General features: G+C 38.9%; 1 protein-coding gene across 1 annotated transcript; it reads right to left on the reverse strand.

Moving 5' to 3' along the window:
- Positions 1 to 5,357: 5,357 nt before the first annotated feature.
- On the reverse strand, positions 5,358 to 17,592 carry FGA (fibrinogen alpha chain). The gene is made up of 6 exons (XM_073576397.1): positions 17,435 to 17,592; positions 16,252 to 16,371; positions 10,804 to 10,987; positions 7,763 to 7,908; positions 6,676 to 7,663; positions 5,358 to 6,187 (listed from the first exon to the last, which is right to left on the reverse strand). Exons 1-6 carry the CDS (start codon positions 17,489 to 17,491, stop codon positions 5,484 to 5,486), a joined length of 2,199 nt encoding a protein of 732 aa, XP_073432498.1. The 5' UTR covers positions 17,492 to 17,592; the 3' UTR covers positions 5,358 to 5,483.
- Positions 17,593 to 17,898: the final 306 nt, after the last annotated feature.

The following is a 17,898-nucleotide window of genomic DNA, read 5'->3' on the forward strand; positions in this document are numbered from 1 at the left end:
TCTTATCTGACATGATCCCGCATGGATCATGACAACAATGTTATTAACTAAAGGTGACCACTAATATGTAAAGATTTTTTCCATGTCAAAAGTGTTCATAGTTTTCAAATGGGTTGTCCACCCCTGAGGAAATTTCCTGCAGGGGCTTGTCGAATCCTTGCTGTGTGCTATGTACAGACTGCTAAGAATCAACTTGGCTTGCTCATTCTTGTGGTCATCAGAAGACCACAAGTATGTGATTTGCATAGTTGTCTCCATGTGCCCACTAGAGACTAGGCCCCTTTTTAATAGAATATATTGAGAGAAGCAGCAGAAACTCTACTTGGCATGTGACCTCAACTATGCAAATCACGTACTTGCAGTCATGTGATGACCACTTGTGTATAAATTACATTATAATCTGCAGAGCTTGCCGAAAATTTTCTCAGGGGTGGACAACCCCTTTACCTGATAATTATATCAGTTAATGTTTCAGTGGCAACACATGATTGGTAACACTTCATTCACACTTGGGACTTTGGGACCACAGATTTTGTGATCAATAGTGGTCACACATTTATCACCTATCTTGATAATATGTGATATATGTTGTTTATGGGAAAAACCCTTTAAATTCTGCATCAATTTTACAGTTTTTCACTGCTGGCCGGCAGGGCCAAAGGTCATATACTCACTAATCAAAATCTGGGGTGTATCCTAGCCAGGTATCATACCTATCAGAATTTAGAATACCCATGAAAAGATTTACTCAAGGGTGGATAAAAAAGTGCCACAAGATAAGAGTAGAATGTGCAGCATGAATGATGATACAATGATGATACAATGATAAAGTAATAATAATAATAACAAATGGCAAAATTTTTGTGAAAAAAATGCCTTTATTAAAATATATTGGCACAACAATTAAGTGCATTAAAATTATATATATATATAATCATAAAAAAGAAAAGAAAAAATAATAATAAAATATAAAACCACATATGCGGTATACTTATGTATATTGGAAAACCCGTTCCATAACAAGAAAGGCTTAATTAATAATACAGGTAAAAAAGTGCATAATTATAGTGACACAAAAAAATAAATATTCATTAATAGATGTGCCAAAAGTGCAGCTGTGCAAATAAGTAAAAAACGCCCTAAGGCGTGTGCTATTAAACCAAAAAAATACCTGTAAGCCAATGACCGCAATGTGGATAATATAATGACGCGCCCCGACGCGCGTTTCGGAAATAAAATCTCCTTCGTCAGGGGGATAGATACATCATAGTATGGACGGACGATTATTTATAGGGGAATCAATTAAACCCAAAATACCACACCAGCGCATGCGCCGCTACTAAAACCCGGAAGTCAAGGACTAATCCAAGTCATGTGATCGAGTACTTCCGGGTATGGTCAGACGCCGTTGCCATGTAAATCAACAGCGTCATCAATAACAAATACATGTAGCTGAATGCTCGTTAGAAAATAGCAATAGTAGCTCACATATGGCTAAACAACGGCGTTTTTTCGCCTGCCACCATTCGGTTTCCGTGTTGCTGCGTCTGCGCATGCGCCGCTATGTTCTCTGCCTGTGTTCTCCCTCATTATATTATTATATCACCCGCGGATGCTATTAAATAAGCCGTTGTTTAGCCATATGTGAGCTACTATTGCTATTTTCTAATGAGCATTCAGCTACATGTATTTGTTATTGATGACGCTGTTGATTTACATGGCAACGGCGTCTGACCATACCCGGAAGTACTCGATCACATGACTTGGATTAGTCCTTGACTTCCGGGTTTTAGTAGCGGCGCATGCGCTGGTGTGGTATTTTGGGTTTAATTGATTCCCCTATAAATAATCGTCCGTCCATACTATGATGTATCTATCCCCCTGACGAAGGAGATTTTATTTCCGAAACGCGCGTCGGGGCGCGTCATTATATTATCCACATTGCGGTCATTGGCTTACAGGTATTTTTTTGGTTTAACAGCACACGCCTTAGGGCGTTTTTTACTTATTTGCACAGCTGCACATCTATTAATGTATATTTATTTTTTGTGTCACTATAATTATGCACTTTTTTACCTGTATTATTAATTAAGCCTTTCTTGTTATGGAACGGGTTTTCCAATATACATAAGTATACCGCATATGTGGTTTTATATTTTATAATTATTATTTTTTCTTTTCTTTTTTATGATTATATATATATATATAATTTTAATGCACTTAATTGTTGTGCCAATATATTTTAATAAAGGCATTTTTTTCACAAAAATTTTGCCATTTGTTATTATTATTATTTTTATTACTTTATCATTGTATCATCATTGTATCATCATTCATGCTGCACATTCTACTCTTATCTTGTGGCACTTTTTTATCCACCCTTGAGTAAATCTTTTCATACACACCGGATGGTCTGCCATCCTTTTCTTGGGAGATTGGTTCAATCACACTTTTTTATATATTTATATCTTTATTTATATTAATGTGATTATTACACTTTATATTAGTATTTTGTGTGTTTGTATTTTTTCTCCTTGTCTATTTAGAATACCCATGTAAAGTTATAATTTGACAAAATAAGATTTGTGGAAAATAGTAAATTACACTGTGGCTGAACTGTTTTTAATCTTCTAGTAATTACTTTCCCTTGATTTATATTTAATTGGTCCAAGTGTTGAATTACTATTGCAGTGCCACGAGATCAGAAATGAAAGGGTATTGGCCATTTTCTAGTTACAGTTGCCCTCAGTTGTCACAGAAACCCTAAATCTGGTCCATTCCCCACCTCATCCCTTTGGCTCCATGCCCCATGCTGCTCAAAGATCAGCACTAAAGATGGTGATGACTATGTGATTTACCACCATGATCGCCTCCCTGTCTGCATCATATTTTGTGCTGGCGTTGAATAGTGGCTGAACACGAACAATGCATGCTCTAAAACCTCAAGGAAAGCAAGAACATCTGTGAAATTATGAAGGCACTCACAAGAATGAAGAAATGTGTGCAGGATTGGACTGACTGGGACTAAAATTCAACCCTGGTATATGACAGCACAAAGGATCATGCCCATTCCATCCCCTTCTTCAGATCGGGGTCTCTATTTCTACCTATATTTCCAATCACACCGCTAAATAAGATTTCATAATAATACTAATAATAATGCAATATAACAGACAAATAATACCAGCATATACAGTAGTGATAATATCACCATGCTGGTTTATTAAAGAACCACTCCCATATATTAAATGTGTGTATATATGCATGTAGTGTAGTGTAAGTTTATGAATATACTCACCTTCTCCGGGATCCAGTGCTGTTCTGCTCCGCTTCTCAGTGACTTTACGGCAATTCTGACTAGCCAGCTATCTCTATGAGTGACCTTGATGTCACCTTTACATTGAAAGTCTAAGGAGTCGTAAGGAGTGTCGGAACGAGGCTCCATTGGCTTACACTGTAAAAGTCACTTCCAGGTCACCTATAGAGTTAGTCGTAATTGCAGTAACGATACTGAGAAGAGAACAGCGCTGGATCCCAGAGAGCGTGGCAGATGGCGAGCATTTTACTGTACTCACATTACACACCATACACATATTTACTAAAAAAATATATAGATGATAGTACTTCCTGACCTAAAACATTAACACGTGTATTGCCACCATATAGTGATGATATAATGGTAATATCAGCTATAGATCAGTGCTTTTCAGGCCATATATGTGTGTACTGTGCAGGTTCTCACCAATGACATTCTTATGATTGTAGTTATTTATTTTCCCTTTTCATTTTCATTCGGCCCAGACCACCATGACCTCCTCTATCATCCATAACTCATCACTGCAAAATGCAACACAGACAAACCTGTGGCTTACTGCTTTTCCAGGACCCTACTCACATTCCAGCACCTCTGCACAAACCATATGGCACTATAACCAGTGCCAGAGACAGTAATAATGCCACCTCTGTAATAGTACACTCCTTTTGTGCCTCACACAATAGCAGTGCCCCCTCTGTTATTATGCTGGATGATGTCTGCGAACTATACACTCCCTAATTAATGTGAGTCTGTCTGTAGGATTAAGCAGACCCATGTGAAGGATGCCTAAAGTAATGACAGAGGCACTTGTTCACTAAAGGTGCGTTCACACTACATGATTACAGAGAGTTGGAGTGTTTGCAGGAACTCTTGTTTCACAATCATCTTGCAATCTAATCAGGCTGCTGATCTCCCAACGACCAAGCAGAACACGATTTCTTCAGGTAAAGTGATCTTTTGGTTTGACCAAAAGATCATTGTACTCGGCAGCGCATAGTCCTGAGTAAACAGGACCTGTGCTGCCGAGAACAATGGCAGCCTACACACAGTGAATGATCTATTTTTGATTGTTCTGAGCTAAACTAAAATGTTTTTAGCAGGCTATTAAATGACGGATGATCAGCAAATGTGTAGCTGATTGACGATTGACAGTCATTTAGCGCCGCTGGTCAGCCATTGTAAATGTATCTTTACGGTGTTTATTGCAGTAGTTGTCATAAAATCTCACTTTTATTGGTTGCAACAGGATCCAAACACATAGTCCAGGTAGTCATGAGCAGCTATCTGCATCTCTCTTACTGATGACTATGTAGGACTGACATGCTCACGTAATGAAGGGGGCTTTTAGCGCTTGGCTCAAATTGAGGCTGATAAAGTGTGATTTTAAGAGACCATCTAATATAGTGAGTGACCGAGCATCGGAATTAGAGTATCTGTCGTCACTTTATAAAGCTGGTGACAGATTCCCTATAATTCCTATAAATGAAGATAAACCGTGACAGTACTTGCCTTTCTCTGTAAGCACTTTTCGATCTGCAACTTCATGAATTTGTTTTAATTCTGAGAGTATTTTTATATTGTCAGAGTTACTGGTCACCCAGGATTGTTTTGCAGTATCCACTCGACTGAAAATCTCCTTCTCAGTTTTTGTAATCAGGCCTTGTACCCTACACCCATTTGGGCACTTGCTGACCTGCCAATAAGGAGAGTTTCAGTCACTTCTCTGGGCTTCGCCATTGTGGTTACCAATCAGTGTTAATATTTCTTAGTTTGCTGCCATCTATGTGCACTTATTCTATTAGATCTCAGATTGCCAATAGCAGCTCCTACCTTATTGATGAGTTAGGCAACATATAAAGCAAAGCAAATAGTGAACTCAGAACACACAGAATATAGTAACTGACTGCATGACCTTCCCATGTGATATCTATGTGGAATGATTTTACGATAGATGTATTTGTCATGGATATTTGCTAATATCGGTTCTATGACAAATAGTATCATTTTGCATAAGAACAAACTAAAAAAACACCACAAAGAGTTAATGAAAGTGAATGATTTAGTCTTCTTTTCAGTTACAGTCACTATACATTAAGCCAGGAACAATAAAATATACACATAATACAATTGTGCTCATGGGAGTGCAGTAGGACATTATCAGATAGTTTTATGCAGTGTCAACGGGCCGAATTTTCATTTTTACAGTTTTCAGAGAATAATCTGTTGGTTTGAACAATACCCAAACAATCCCATTTTCAACCTCATAGACATTATTTCTTGGATCATACTGACCTCCACTATAGTAAATCCCATTAAGATTGGCTGCCTGGCAGTTGTTATACCACCACCCACCTCCATACATTTCTGCACAGTTCTCCTCCCATTTATCACTATCCCTATCATATGTACTAAACTTCATGTTGGCATGATAAGTATGTACACTGTCATCTTTAGAGCCTTCTACCAGGGCATCTCCTGTAGATCCTTCATAACCATGGACATTAAGAGCATAACCCTCCGATTCGGATCCTAGATAGAAACTGTATTCTGCATGGACCTCATTCCCAGACCAGTCTTCTAGCTCAATTCTCAAAACTGTCTCTTTTTTACTCAAAAGATAGATGTATTCATTTCCCAACCATAGTTCTCCTTTTCCATTTTCATCCACAGATCCAAATCCATTCTTGTAGTCTTGCCAAGTTCTGTTAAAATTCACAGATCCATCTTCCCTTTGTTGAATCAAGACCCATCCTCCTAATTGGGTATCTTGGTCGCAAAACACTGACAGCTCTTTATTGGATCCATCTGGCCTGATTTTGAAAATGCCACTTTTGGCACCAGAACTGTGTTTCTGGAGGATATCAGCACAGTCTAAAAAGAAATGCATTTTATCTTGTTTACCTCTTTTTATAAATTTTAATTATTGATGTACATTGTCATGCTATTGTTACTATATACTGTAGCTTACATTTTCCCTGACTTTGGAGGGTAGACAAAAATTAATAAAAGTATGTGAATGTTTTTACATGTTTTATAACTATTGTACATGGCATCTTACTTCTAAGACTATTTGGTGATAATATCTGTAATGGTCAAACACTTCCTAAATATTGGACCAAATAACTACTATGTCTTATGTTCAATACAAAAATAGATGATGTTTAGTAGACTTTTACTGCAAATAAATTCAAATTATGCCATGTCCAATAAAATGTACTATTTGTGTGGTTTCCTAATAAAAATGGGTAATTGCTGAGTTTTATATTTTCTCCCTCATAAGCATCCTGATAGTTTTAATGATGAATTATGTGTTTCCCAGCTTAATATTAATCCTAGCACTGTCTATCACTTAGATTTACCTTTCCCAGTGTAATCTCCCGTCAATTTCACTCCTGTTTGCACACTGCGGGCCCCAAAATCAGGTGTGTCTTCCTCACTGTTATCATGCAGGATCGGGCCTAGATCTTCAAATACCGGCCCACTCTTTACTTGTTTGCTTGAATGGTAGCCATCCTTTGTGCTGCTACTGCTGTATACTGTCTTGGATGATGAGCTGTGGGTTTTCACAGGTGTAAAACTTGGAGAGCCAAGGTCTATATGGCTAAAATCATCAAATTCATCTTCTCCAACATTGAAAGAACCATGAGTTTTTGAGGTTGAGCCACCACTAACAAGACTATCTGTATTCACAGTTTTACCGCTAATAAAGTCTTCCCAGCTTGGAAGTATACTTCCTGAATCTTTACCCCCTTGAAATCGGATGGAATATGTGCCATCAGAACCCATCTCTCCCCGCCCTTCCGCTTTAAGCTTTTCTAAATTTTCACACTCTTCTCCACCACTAATTATTTCGCTAATTTCTTCCTTAGTTCCAGTAGGTCCCTTAATAATTTTCTTTTGAATTGTTTTAGTGCAGGAAATAACTCGGCTTTCTGAAGTCACAGATTTACTAGGTTGTGCAGCTTTATCCCCAAAGATAACAAATTCGGTTGTTTGGGATGGCTGTTTGACACCACCCTGGACATTAGTGACAGATACAGAAGATACTGGCTGCCCAGTTACCTCTTTAGATTTCCCTTCTAGTACAAATGCATATTGACCAATTTCGGAGAAAATTGGATACTTTTCTTTTTCCTGAGCCAGAGCTTTGTAATTGGAATCAACTGTAGATTCTTTCATAGGTCTCATCTTGAGGACAGGAAGAGGATTTATGTCTGGTCTTAGATCAGTGGATTCTGCCTGCAAGAGTTGCTTCTGTATGTTTTCATAGCTCTCAGTATCCACATGGAAGTCAACCCCTTTTGCACATGATCCTTTGCAAGCACGAAGTTTAATATCAATATCGACCTGAAAAGAATAAGATAATGTTAAAGGATCACATTAGCTGAAATATACCTCAAAAGATAAGACTGGTATCCCTAATTCTCCGAATTATTAGTGGCGTACCTCAAGACGTTTCATTTCCACCACCTGATCTCTGATGCTTTTCTGCAACAACTTGATTCTTTCTATCTGCCTGGAAACCTTTACTTTCATTACATCGATTTTCTGTCGAAGATTGTCCGACACTTGGTTATAAGAGCCATCAGATTCTAGAGATAAAAACAAAAATACATAATCATTTATTTCAGAGGTGGACATCCTAATACAGCTCTCAGTAGCTTTAAAAATCAATAAAACATGCTATGTATGAAGGTGTAGCTCATAAACATTTTTAGAACAGGTTCACAGAGTTTTTCCAAATTGGAAAATTCTGACATGTATTTACAGTGCAATCCGTGCTAGAAATCCAAGACCCTCTTATGTATATCGTAGATTTACAGACTGACCTTTCTCAGGTCCGCAGACAGATTAGTCACATTCGATGTGGCTAATCAGCTTATGGCTACCCGAAATGTCACTTATTGAGGTGGCGAATCTTTCAATGCAATCAATGAATGGCAAATTTGTAGACGGTTTTCATTCAGTTTTGCGTATGAAATACATGCTAATAACTGCATAAAAAAGCCCTGTGTGAACATATCCTTAGTGATACAAAGGAAAGCATCTGAAAAGTTGAAAATTCTGGCTTAATTTGTGCCAAATAATTGTATTTCAGAGAATAATATGGCTATCTGCAATTCGTGTAGCATGATTTCAACGGTGGGGGCAGCATGAATCACCTGACAGATTCCCTTTCAATGCACTATATCGCACTAACATTTTGGCATAATCTATTAGTCTAAAGTAGGGCAACCAAAGTTTAAGTGTTTAAAGATACACAAAATTGATAATAAATTGTGAGTCACTAATCAGTTTCGCACATTTAGGGCATGATTCATCAATCAACTTTTGAGGCTGATGGTGTCTTATCGCCACTCTGAGCTAGCTCCACCAACTTTTTGAAAAGCGGATGAAAATCGGGCGAGATGAGGAATGATAAATTCATCATAGCTTATGCCTCTATACATGAAACCATAGCCTGCTGCCTCCGAATTATATTAACAAGGAGCAAATTCATCATAATGACTTTATATAAACTGGCATACAAAACACTAGTCTTAATTAGTTTTATTAATTTGGTCTTATTCTAAACTGTCTAAATTTAAGACAATGTTAATCCATCTGCCCCAGTCTCTATAAAGGGGTTCTCCAGAAATAGAAAAAAATAACTAAAGGAAACAAAACTATAAATAAATTCCTAAATACTTTTAATTAGAAAATCACAGTTAATTCATCTAGAGAGGTCATCACCAAAAAATTAAAACAGCAGCTGTCTTATTACAATGACAGAAACTTGTACTAGAATGTTAAAACATTAACCTGTAAGCATGTTCAGTGGGAAGCTCCGTCACCTCACTTAATGTGTAGGAAGATATGCTATCAGTGGTTATTCTGATCTAATACTGTAGATACCAGGTGTACTTGGGTAAGAAGAGGCTGCTCACCCTGCTATCTATCTAATCTCATAATGGTGATACCAAGGAGGCTCAGGTAAGAAGAGGCTGTTCACACTGGTTTGCACCCTGTCTGATCTGATACTGGAGATACCAGGAGTGCTGAGGTAAGAAGAGGCAGCTCACACTGCTGTCCACCATGTCTATCTGATCTAATATTGGAGATACTAGGGGTGCTGAGATATGAAGAGGCCACTCACAATGCTGTCTACCATCTGTATCTGATCTAATACTGGAGATACCAGAGGTGCTGAAGTAAGAAGAAGTTGCTCACACTGCTGTTCACCATGTATATCTTATCTAATACTGGAAATACCAGTGATGCTGAGGTAAGAAGATGCTGCTCATACGGCTTTGCATCCTGTCTGATCTTATATTGAAGATACCAGGAGTGCTGAGGTAAGAAGAGGATGCCCACACTGCTGTCCACCCTGTCTATCTGATCTAATACTGGAGATACTAGGCGTGCTGAAATATGAAGAAGCCACTCACACTGCTGTCCACCATGTCTATCTGATCTAATACTAGGGATACCAGGGGTGGTGAGATATGAAGAGGCCTTTCATACTGTTGTGAACCATGTCTATCTACTCTAATACTGGAGATATTAGTGGTGCTTAGCTATGAAGAGGTCACTGACACTGCTATCCACCATGTCTATCTGATCTAATACTGGAGATACAGAGGTGCTTAAGTGAGAAGACGTTGCTCACACTGCTGTCCACCATGTGAATCTGATCTAATACTGGAGACACCAGAGGTGCAGAGGTAAAAAGAAGCTGCTCACACAGCTGTCCACGCTATCTGTCCTAACATTGGTGATACCAGAGGTGCTGAAGTAAGAAGAAGTTGCTCACATTGCTGTCAACCCTATCTTTCTGAATTACAGTACATGGTATAGTAATCCCAAAATCACAGCAGTGTTTTACTGCACTTGCTCACAGGCACCTGACCTAAAATTCTAGTACAGGTTACTTGCAGTGAAACAAGATGGTGGCCATTTTAATTCTCCACTGATTAACTATCTAGACCAGTGTTTCTCAACTCCAGTCCTCAAGACCCACCAACAGGTCACGTTTTCAGGATATCCTTAGCATTGCACAAGTGATTTCAACACCTGCTAAAGCAATAATTCCATCACCTGTGCAATACTAAGGAAATCCTGAAAATATGACCTGTTGCTGGATCTTGAGGACTGGAGTTGAGAAACACTGCTCTAGACAGAACTAGAGTGATTTGCTAATTTAAAATATTCAGGAATTTATTTATAATGACATTTCTTTTCTTTATTTGTTGTTTTTGTCTTTCTATTCACAGAGAACCCATTGAAATAACTGCATATATTTGCCAAATATTATGTTTTGACTAGAAGCCATTAGGTTCATCTTAGTGTTAGTCCAAATCTATTTTTATTGCATGTGCTCGTCTATACTTTTATAAAGACAGTTTTGCATACCAGTAAAAGGGACAACTTTTTCTTCTTCCTTCTGCCAATATTTATTCCGAGTTTCAAAACATGGACGTAAATGAACACAACACATTTATACTTACGCTGGGCTGCGACGAGCTTGTCCTTGATTAGTTTATATGTTTCCTTGGTTCTGATGTCAATAGATTCATAACTGGTTTCACCATCCTTTAACTTTTTCTTAATTGCATCAATCCTGTTGTTAAATTCTTTGTCAGTCTTGTCAGATAAACCTTGAATTCTGCACCCAGAAGGACACTTGAGACCCTGTAGACATATGAAACACAAGATGACTGTGAATCTTCCTCGATCTGAGGCTCCTTTCAGGATTTTGCCTTGTGGGGTAAGGATAATACTGAGAAAGGTCAGAAATCAGCCCAGAACTACACCAGAGGACCTGGTCAATGACCTGAAGAGAACTGAAACCACAGTCTCAAACATTACCATTTGAACAGGTATCCCCAACCTGTAGCTCGGGAGCCACATGTGGCTCGCAGTCCCATGAATTGTGGCTTGCGGCTGTCTGCCAGCTTAGTGCATTAGCTCCAGGTCTAGCAAACAGGTATGAAGAGCACATCTCAAAATGGTGAATTTTGTGGGTAGCCCTGCACAGAAAAGCAGATCTGGATGCACATATACTGGTCTTAGGGCTTTAGAGATGTTTCAGGTATGGTACGCTGGAGGATGGTACTACCTGTTAAAGGAGGTGCTCAAAGCTGGATGTGACAGTGTGTTGGGAGTTCTTGATGAGAGAATACTGAATGGCGGTATTGTGGGAACCCCTGGATCTCAGTATACTGCTTTGGAGTGATTTCTGTGGAAAAGCTTCGGATAACATTATACCCATAATGGGGGCTTTGGTTGACACTTCTTTGAGGGGAACAGGAGCTGGATGTTGCTCGTGACCCCCTCTCAGTGCCGAATGTGGCTCTCAAGGTCAAAAAGGTTAGGGACCGCTGCATTAGAAACACACTACTGTACGAAAGAAAACACCATACTCTGGGGTGCTTTTCTGCAAAGGGGCCAGGACGACTGTACCGAATTGAGGGGAAGATAGTTGGGGTCATATATTGTGAGATTTTGTCAAATAACTTGCTTCCCTCAGTAAGAGCATTGAAGATGGGTCGTGGCTGTGTTTTCAAGCATGGCAATAACCAGAAGCACACCACCAGGGCAATTAAGGAGTGGCTCAGCAAGAAGCATTTCAAGGTTTTGGAGTGGTCTAGCCAGTCTCTAGACCTAAGCCCAATAGAAAATCTTTGGAGGGAGCTAAAACTCAATGTTGCCCAGCAACAGCACTGAAACCTGAAAGCTCAGGAGATCTGTATGGAGGTGGGGGCCAAAATCCCTGCTGCACTGCAATAAAACTTTGTCAAGAACTACAGGAAAAGTCTGACCTCTGTAATTGCAAAGAAAGGTTTGCAAAAATTTCTTCATTTCTGTTTTTTTTTTCAGTCAAGATGGGGTGCAAAGTGTACATTAATGAGAAAAAAATTAACTGTTTTGAATTTACCAAATGGCTGCAAGGAAACAAAGAGTGAAAAATTAAAAGGGGTCTCAATACTTTCCGTACCCACTGTATGAAATACTTATTTTGCCCATTGTATATAGAAACCAGACAGGTCTATTTCATATATAGTCCATAAGTACTAGATTCCTATGGGTCCCTCAACTCCATCATTGCTTTTGAAAAAAATATATACAGCTCTGGCAAAAATTAAGAGACCACTGCAAAATTTTCATTTTGTCTGATTTTCCTCTTTATAGGTATATTTGAGTAAAATGTAAATTGCTCTTTTATTCTATAAACTACTGACAACATGTCTTCTAATTTCCAAGCACTAAATTTTGTATTTATTTTCAAAAAATAAGAACTGGTCAAAATAACAAAAAAATGCAGTCCTTGCAGACCTCAAATAATGCTAAGAAAACAAGTTCATAAGCATTTAGAAACAACAATACTAATGTTTTAGCTCAGGAAAAGTTCAGATATCAATATTTTGCGGAATTACCATGATTTTTAATCACAGCTTTCATGCGTCTTGGCATGCTTTTCACAAGTCTTTCACACTGCTTTTGGGTGACCTTATGCCACTCTTGGTACAAAAAAGTAAGCAGTTCTTCTTTGTTTGATGGCTTGTGACTATCCTTCTTCCTCTTGATTACATTCCAGAGGTTTTCAATGGAGTTCAGGTCTGGAGATTGGGCTGGCCATGACAGGGATTTGATGTGGTGGTCCTTCATCCACACATTGATTGACCTAGCTGTGTAGCATGGTGCATTGTCCTGCTGGAAAAAAACAGTTCTCAGAGTTGGGGAACCTTGCCTGAGCAGGAGGAATCAACTGTTTTTCCAGGATAACCTTGTATGCGGCTTGATTCATACGTCCTTCGCAAAGATTAAGCTGCCCAATTCCAGCCTTGCTGAAGCAATCCCAGATCATCACCGATCCTCCACCAAATTTCACACTGGGTGCAAGACACTGTGGCTTGTACGCCTGTCCAGGTCTCCGTCTAACCATTAGAAAACCAGATGTTGGGCAAAGCTGAAAATGTGACTCATCAGAGAAGATTACCTTACTCCAGTCCTCTATGGTTCAATCCTTATGGTCTTTGGCAAACTTCAGCCTGGCTCTTCTTTGCTTCTCATTGATGAAAGGCTTTTTTCTACCTTTAAATGACTTGAGCCCTGCCTCTAGGAGCCTGTTACGAACTGTTCTTGCTGTGCACTTCACCCCAGCTGCCATTTGCCATTCCTTTTATAGGTCAGTTGATGTCATCCTGCAGTTGCCAAGTGACATTCAAATAAGGTGACGGTAATCCCGGTCAGTGGAGAGTTGTTATCAAACCTCTGACGGTTTGTAGCTTTGTTGTCCCTAATGTCTGCTGCTTGACCTTATTGTAATGGACTGCTAGTAAAGCCAGAATCGAGCCCTTCTTTTCCTCACTCAAGACTTTTCTTTTCAACTTCTTTGGCATAGTTAAAAGTTATTTTTTCATTTCTATTACTTTTGGGATATTACTAGCACTTGTTTTGCCATCCAGCTTGTCCTATTGCAAGAGGATTGTGAACACCACGGCAGGATTTTTTATACTTTCCTTCGTTAAATAAGATTAGGTTCAGGTGATCACCTAATTAGAAGCACATTAAGTAGAATGAGGTGTACCCTGGTTGGAATTTAACTGACACTGGAATGGAATGGCTGTCAGACATGTAGAGAAGCTAATGTTTATAAAACTGTGCAGTGGTCTCTTAATTTTTACCAGAGCTGTATATGCATAATGACTTCATATCTGTCTCAACCAGAATTTATGAGAATAGAATAGAATGGAACAGATGCCATGATGCAAGTGAACAAAGCCTAACAACCAGACTATTTGTAAGGCCGGGGTCAGACTTGCGAGAAACTCGCACGAGTCTCGCACATCAATACCTGGCACTGCCGCCGGCACTCGGGAGTGGAGCGTTCAGCTGCATATAAATACATGCAGCTGAATGCTCCGGTCCGAGTGCCAGCGGCAGTGCCGGGTATTGACGTGCGAGACTTGTGCGAGTTTCTCATAAGTCTGACCCCGGCCTAAGCTGTGGGGTGTTATGCTTCTCTGTATAATTGCCCTATGAGCCATGCCCCCTTAGTAAAGAACATAAAAATTGTCAACAAATTGTCACTGCATTAAAAAAAGCCTTTCTGGAATCATGATGCAAAAAAACAAAACAAAAAACCCTGAATACTCATGGGAGCAGCAGGAATAAAATTAAAGCAAAAACTGATCACTTTTTAACTGATGACAGGTTCTCTTTAAAGAGCATATCTGGGACTTTAAAAAAAAAGGCATGTAGTTGACTGCACCTGCCAGAGATTCAGCTATTCCCTTTCAACGGAACAGCTGTTTCTCTTCCTGTTGACAGTGCGGAACTACTTACATCATGCTGATTGACAACCAGCTTCAGCCAATTAGGCAGTGGAAGATGGCAGTCAATCAGCATGACACCAGTAGTCCTGCCCTGTGCGCTGTCAGCAGGAAGAGAAACTGCTATTCTGTTGACAGGATAGTAGCTGAATCTCTGGCAGGAGTGGTCAAAGACTGTCGCCGAGTACAACAGTTAGTTAGTTGCCTTTATTAGCAACTACATGCCTTTTTTTCTAAAGTCACGGATATCCTCTTTAAGGAAACTAAAATTTGAATCTTGCACATACCATGCTTGCAAGGACTATCCAAAGGAGTTGCTGTTTCCTTTTCCTGTTGACAGGGCGGGACTACTAGTGTCATGCCGATTGACAGCCGCCTCCTCGCTGCATAATTGGGGAAAGCCGGCTGTCAATTAGCATTATGCCAGTAGTCCCACCCTTTCAACAGGAAGAGACACTGCTCTTTATTGACAGGAAGTAACTGAAACTCCGTCAGGAGTGGTCAATGACCGGCGCTGGGTACAACAGACAGGTAGTTACATCTGTTAGCATCTACATGCCTGTTGTTGCTTTGGCACATTTTTTTTTTTTTTTAAGTCCCGGATATCCCCTTTCAAGGCTAAAGTGCTTGCTCTAGAGTCTCATCAGTAAGCCATCCACAACCTCTCCTCTTTGCCATGGAGTGTTAAAAGTACTGTAGCATCAAACCAAGAGCCCACTACAGCCATCTCTCGATTAGTGGGGAGGAATCTGTGGATGGTTTACTGCAAAAAGCGGTGATTATTTCCAATAGCAATTAGAGAAGCATGTCAGATGAAAACTTTACTTACTCATTATTTCTGCTGCTAAAACCCTACTAAAATGTAATTTGTAACATGTCTACAGGTCTTCTATGCACAGCTGATTTGTGTGAAGTAAATGAAGCAGAACTAACAGTTGTACCCTTTAAGTCCCTATGGTGAGTTCTGCTTCCTTTACTTCACACAAATAACTCAAAGAAATATTTAGAACATGTGAACAATAGTAATGATAATAATTTTTTTGCTATCTTGTTCAGAAACAAGCAGTTCAAATTCGTGTGGATCCCTCCTGTAACCCAAACAAAACAGTAAAAGCCTAAAAATTGTAATTTTCACTAATAGAAGTACTGTTTAAAGGGAGCTTGACACTGAAAATACAGTCCAATCTGCATGAAGCCTGTTATAAAGCATGGGGAGCTGAGCAGATTAATATACAATATAGTGTGGTAAGAAAAGATTCAGTATAACCTGTTTTCATCATTTAAGCCTCGGCTCTTTTGGCATTTTCACTTCTGTGGGCGGTTCTATCAGTGACTGACAGCTATCTCTGTATGCACTACTGTATAAAGAAAGCTGTCAGTTACTGATAGGACCGCCCACTGGACCAAATATCTCATAAAGAGCTGAGGATTTAAACACCAGTTACACGGAATCTTTTCTTACAAAACTATATATCAATCTGCTAAGCTCACCTTGCTCTATAACATGGTGCCTGCAGATTGGACATTATTTTCATAGTGACAGGTTCCCTTTAATAAAGTATAATATGGGCTTAGAATAGTAATATCTAACATAGTAGTGGTATTTTCAGCTGTCCTTACCCAGTCGTCATCTGCACAGACTTGCCAGTTGGTTTCTTGCTTGCATCCAGATTCAGCTTTCTGCTCCACAATTCTGGGGCCACGGCCGGTTGCACCAGATTCCTCAAAGGCCTCATCTGACTGTTCCAAAGGAATAATAAATTGACATATTGTCATAGCGATCAGGATATGATTTTCTCTGAAGAAATACATGAACATTCTAAGAAATAAACTAAAACCTACAATATATCAGAGAATTCATCTACACTTGAACACAATGAGGTGAGTACTACATATTCCGTCTGGTGTGGACCAGTTTCTTGGTTACATCAAACAATTAATATTTATGATAAGTTAAGAAAATATGAAACTACTTAAGTGAAAACTGAATACAAATTTCTCTATTGGACCTGTAAGGTTAACAAGTAGTAGGCTCGTTGCAAATGTTCTATACGTTGCTGTGGCTTTTGAACAAATTTCTACAAATTCCATTAAAAACAACCACATAAATGTCAGTATCAGTAACAAACTTACCACATGTCTGTATACCCTATCAAGTATTTTAAAAATGCATTAAAATATCTGTTCAAAATGCAACATATATGGAACGTAAGAAGCTCATATACATGAAATAACTCTTAATTTCCATAGAAATTTGCATCACATAAGAAGGTGTAAGGTCAGTAAGAATTAGTTTCCTTAATACAAGACAATTGAGCTATGAACCAGCACTAATCATGGCCACTGATTACATTACAAATTCTGCGGTCATGGTTTACAAGTTGCACTTAAGCTTTTTTTGTCCAAATTTACATATGCATAATGTGCCAACTTCAGCTGTATCCCGTAAGTATCCTGGAAATCTGAAGATAAGTGTAAAGTCTATGTATACTTGGAAATCTCTAGAAGTGTGACCAACTTCTGCATTTCCGCAGCAGCTTTGGACATAAGAAAGTGACTATTGAAGATACAGAATTTGGGGTATTTTTTTCCATTTTAATTAGCTGTTTTTGAGACCAGAAATAAAAGGTAAATTAAAGACATTGCATATATGACTTGTATATTCATATGGCTTTTGGCATACCCCCTAAATGCTAAAATGCAAGCAGACTGTTTAGTAACGGTAGTAGCAGTGTTACATTGTAGATATTGAAATATTATATAATAGACTTATTGAAAAATTAGGTAAATAAGAATGCCATACCCATGCGGTGCTTGCAAAGCAGAGCAACAAGGTTACAAGTGTTGCTCTCAGCTTCATTTTGGCTTTGGTAGAGTGAAGACTATAGTGAGGTATTTTTATCGAGGTGTCCTTTATAAGGCTGTCCACTAGTCTGACTAGTCTGTAATCACCGATTGGATTTTGGTATGTTTACCAAGCTAATAAGACCTATGCTCCGGCCCATGTCACTGTCCTGGTCACTATTGCTCAAGCAACTGAGTAAATTTACTAAAGGTTCCCTGAGATAACCTGATGGTCCTGAATTGTAATTTGGAAAGAAAACATAAGAAAGATATACAATGTGGGAGGAAGTGAGTACACAGGCTAGAAGAGAATGCACTCCATGGACACTTCTTATAATCATTAATGAATTCCCCATGATACATATTATTTCCCGAAAGATTTCAGGACTAGTACAAGTGACAAAACTTCCCAAAATGAAGAGG

Source organism: Dendrobates tinctorius, unplaced genomic scaffold (assembly GCF_039654945.1).
Source record: "Dendrobates tinctorius isolate UK_male_01 unplaced genomic scaffold, ASM3965494v1 ptg000008l, whole genome shotgun sequence".
Lineage (NCBI taxonomy): Eukaryota > Metazoa > Chordata > Amphibia > Anura > Dendrobatidae > Dendrobates > Dendrobates tinctorius.